Source organism: Seriola lalandi, unplaced genomic scaffold (assembly GCF_002814215.2).
Source record: "Seriola lalandi dorsalis isolate HSWRI2012SDOR001 ecotype SW California unplaced genomic scaffold, Sedor1 jcf7180002005665, whole genome shotgun sequence".
In the NCBI taxonomy this organism is placed as follows: Eukaryota; Metazoa; Chordata; class Actinopteri; order Carangiformes; family Carangidae; genus Seriola; species Seriola lalandi.
This window is the reverse complement of record NW_019476319.1, coordinates 1-1,320: the sequence shown is the minus strand read 5'-3', so window position 1 is coordinate 1,320 and position 1,320 is coordinate 1. Positions and strand designations below refer to the sequence as shown.

Below are 1,320 nucleotides of genomic sequence, written 5' to 3'. Positions count from 1 at the left end.
TTGGCCATACGCTTAGCAGTCAGAGTCAGACACACCTAGAGATGAGATTGCTCGGGTTAGTTAAGAGCTGAGTTATCTTTTGGATCAATAATTGGACATTTAATGCACAAGAATCACCAGGACTCACAGTGACAGTAGCCAGGAGACCTTCTGGCACGTTGGCGACAATGATACCGATGAGGAAGATAACGGCCTCCAGCCACCCGTACCCAAGGATGAGTGAGAGGACGAAGAAGGAAACACCCAGGAAGACGGCCACACCAGTGATGATGTGGATGAAGTGCTCGATCTCAACAGCGATGGGAGTTTTGCCGCCCTCCAGACTGGAAGCCAGGGTGGCGATACGACCCATGACGGTGCGGTCTCCAGTGTTGATGACGACTCCTCTGGCAGTACCTGAGAGCAAAACATTTTTAAAGTTAGATGTTTGCAATTTTGAGCTTAACTAAATTTCATCTAAATAATATTTTACATGAATTCATTTTGACGTTGTGATTTCTGTGCCAACCACTAGTTGTTTACCTTCAACACAGTTGGTGGAGAAGAAAACAATGTTCCTGGTTTCCAGCGGGTTGTCGTTGGAGAAGTCTGGAGTACGAGTCTGGGGCTCTGATTCACCAGTCAGAGAGGAGTTATCCACCTGAAGGCAGAAAAATAAAACACAGAATGAAATACCAAAGATAGAGAAGAGAAGATGTTCTCTTGAGGACAAGATAAAAACAATGACTGGTATTGTAGCTCTTGAACAAAAATGGGAAGATAGAAAAATGACAGGAGTGTCACCACTCCTACATCAGACTGTCTGTCAGGTGACAACAAAACGTCTTTGAGGTATGGACCTTGCAGCCGTGAGCGGAGATGATTCTCAGATCGGCGGGGATCCTGTCTCCACCTTTCACCTCCACCAAATCTCCGACCACCACCTCCTCAGCGTTGATGCTCATCTTCTCACCGTCACGGAGGACCAGAGCTTGCTGTAAGAAAAAAGATGACATATGTCAGTGGCCATTTCTGAGCATATTTAGAAGGAGCATAACCTTCTATATAGGTTTTGCTTTTATTCCGGTTGATACACGAAGAATGTGTCATCAGTGCACGAACACTGATGGAGTAATACTGCTCCTTGCTTTGTGCATATTTGATGATTTGTCTTAAATTTGATTTGAGCAACATGTTGAGCTACTGGGGACTATTAAAAAATGTATTTAACTGTAAATTAACTCACCTGTGGGACCAGGTTCTTGAAAGAGTCCATGATCTTGGAGCTCTTGGCCTCTTGGTAGTAGGAGAAGCAACCAGTGATGATGACGACAGCAGAAA

General features: G+C 44.7%; 1 protein-coding gene across 1 annotated transcript; it reads right to left on the bottom strand.

Annotated features, from left to right (window-relative positions):
• Positions 1–5: 5 nt before the first annotated feature.
• Positions 6–1,314, bottom strand: LOC147820013 (sodium/potassium-transporting ATPase subunit alpha-1-like; the record flags this gene model as incomplete). The annotated part of the gene is made up of 5 exons (XM_087178600.1): positions 1,226–1,314; positions 840–974; positions 523–640; positions 128–396; positions 6–35 (listed from the first exon to the last, which is right to left on the bottom strand). Coding segments are annotated over exons 1-5 (582 nt in total), but the record flags the coding sequence as incomplete, so codon positions are not given.
• Between the last annotated feature and the right edge of the window lie 6 nt (positions 1,315–1,320).